The sequence below is a fragment of the Sipha flava genome, unplaced genomic scaffold (assembly GCF_003268045.1).
Source record: "Sipha flava isolate LNK unplaced genomic scaffold, YSA_version1 16798_pilon_pilon, whole genome shotgun sequence".
In the NCBI taxonomy this organism is placed as follows: domain Eukaryota; kingdom Metazoa; phylum Arthropoda; class Insecta; order Hemiptera; family Aphididae; genus Sipha; species Sipha flava.
The window spans coordinates 1,808-3,938 of NW_020271855.1; the positions used below are offsets into that span (position 1 = coordinate 1,808).

General features: G+C 41.1%; 1 protein-coding gene across 1 annotated transcript; it reads left to right on the forward strand.

The window, feature by feature from the left end:
* The first annotated feature begins 396 nt into the window (after positions 1 to 396).
* On the forward strand, positions 397 to 1,333 carry LOC112679714 (testis-specific serine/threonine-protein kinase 4-like). Its single transcript, XM_025549603.1, has 2 exons — positions 397 to 843; positions 1,157 to 1,333. The coding sequence occupies exons 1-2, from the start codon at positions 397 to 399 to the stop codon at positions 1,331 to 1,333; spliced, it is 624 nt and encodes a 207-aa protein (XP_025405388.1).
* The last annotated feature ends 798 nt before the right edge of the window (positions 1,334 to 2,131 follow it).

Sequence of the window (2,131 nt, forward strand, 5' to 3'; positions counted from 1 at the left end):
ATCATAGCCGCATGGCGATCAAAGTGATCGAAAGATGTTCGTCGGACAGTGATTTACAAAAGGCCATCGAAAGCGAGAAACTGTTCGCCGACATGTTCGATCATCCTTACATCAACGTGTACCACGAAATCATAGAAACATCGAAAAGGTAAAAATAACAATCTCGGAATTATCGTCGTACGCGTTAAGTCCAATTCATTTTCACGTATACCGTTGCTCCACACACATTGTGCGAACAAAGTTTGTCGAGCGTAGAGTAATGATTTTTTTGCATTCTGCTGGACCGCTCGAACGACGGTCTGAGAGACCGCAAGAGCAACGGCAACTAACCGTTTTCGCGTTTTTCGTTGCATACAATCGTGCGCTGGGGTCGCTGTGAACAGGGTGTACATGATCATGGACTACTACCCGGACGGCACGTTGCTGGACTACTTCAAGGAGGTGGATCACACGCCCGAGCCGGTGGCGTACGAGTGGTTCGCGCAGCTGTGCTCGGCGCTCGAGTACGTGCACGGCCGCGGCTTTGCACACCGCGACGTTAAGATGGAAAATGTACTGCTAGACCGGCAGGGCAACATCCGGTTGGCCGACTTCGGGATGTGCGTGGCCGTCATGGAGCCAAACGTTAGTCCCAACGACGACCGCGAAAGAGTCGCATCCCGTCGGCCCGTCAACCTTACAGCGTGCGGCACCGTCACGTACATGTCGCCGGAACAGTTGTCCCGTGTCCCGTACAACGCGCAGTTGGCCGACGTGTGGGCTGCCGGTGTGCTGCTCTTCTGTCTGGTCGTCGGCCGTTTTCCGTTCCCGTACCCGACCGGAGTACGCGACGTGAGGCCACTGGTAAGTTCTGTAGACGTTCGCCGAACGGTCGTTAAATTTCGACTGCGGAAACGTACGCGTTACGAGCAACGTCTTGTAACTGCGAGCAACGAACGAGTTCGAGAGGAGGGGCATGGATTTCGTGTGATCATATCGATTTAAAATTTATCACCCAATCGTTTAGCCCTTTAGTGTTTAACGCACATTTATAAATGCATGCATACGGTTGACTGTTCTCGAGATTTAATTTTTCTAGGTCATTCTGTATTCATAACTAGGCTTATGTTGAACGCCAAACTAAATTTTCAACGTTGAAAAATACAACTGTTTACAGATATTGAAATGTCAGAGAGATGGATACGCCTTTGAACCACATGAAAAAAAACGTCTATCGATCGAGTGCCAATCGATTTTCGGGAAAATGTTTATAGACGAATCGCAAAGAGAAGAAATCAAAAATCTTAAAAAAGATAAGTGGATGGTTAAAGGAGCACAGAACAACAAAAATTAGTACCTTTTAATTTAATAGCGTGTACAATTTTATGAAACATGTCTTTAAACTAAACATAATTTTAATAGGTCGCGTAACTCAAAATAATCTTAAGTTTATACGAGGTATATCAAAAAGTAAATTCTGTTGGACAATAAAAATGAGTTAAGATATATGTTTAAAAAAAGAAAAATTTATTGGGACAAATTTTAAGCTATTTTTCAAAAAATTGGCCACCTTTATTTAAACACTTTTGACGGGGTACTTTGTATTCCTTCGCCATAGAAACCTGTGATTACAATCACTTGTTCACATCTTCTTTTGCCACGTCGTCATCGTTGGTTTTTGGTCACTAAATAATTATTTCATGTATAAAAAAATATGAAAATGACTAGGTACTGGATATAAAAAAACTGCATCTTGTAGTATAGAATAAAAGACAAGGCATGCTTAAACGCATTATTGTTTTTGTTCACGACAATGTCCACCTACACAGTGAATGTGACGAAACTACTTCTTCTCGATTTTGCATCGGAAGAATTTGATCATCCTCCCTACATACCCATACATGGCAATTAGTTTGTGTTTTTCATAATATTTTATGTATGATATAATTTTTTAGTGGCCTATAATGCAACGATGGCCACATGGTGAAAGAAGATGTTAACAAGTGGTTGTAATCACTTAAAGCATTTTTTTATGATGAAAAAATAAATAAACTAGTGCCCTGTCATAAGTACTTAAATAAAGCCACTTTTATTAAACCTTTTAAAAGAAATAGCTTAATATTTGTATTTATTTTTCCAATTTTTTTTTTTT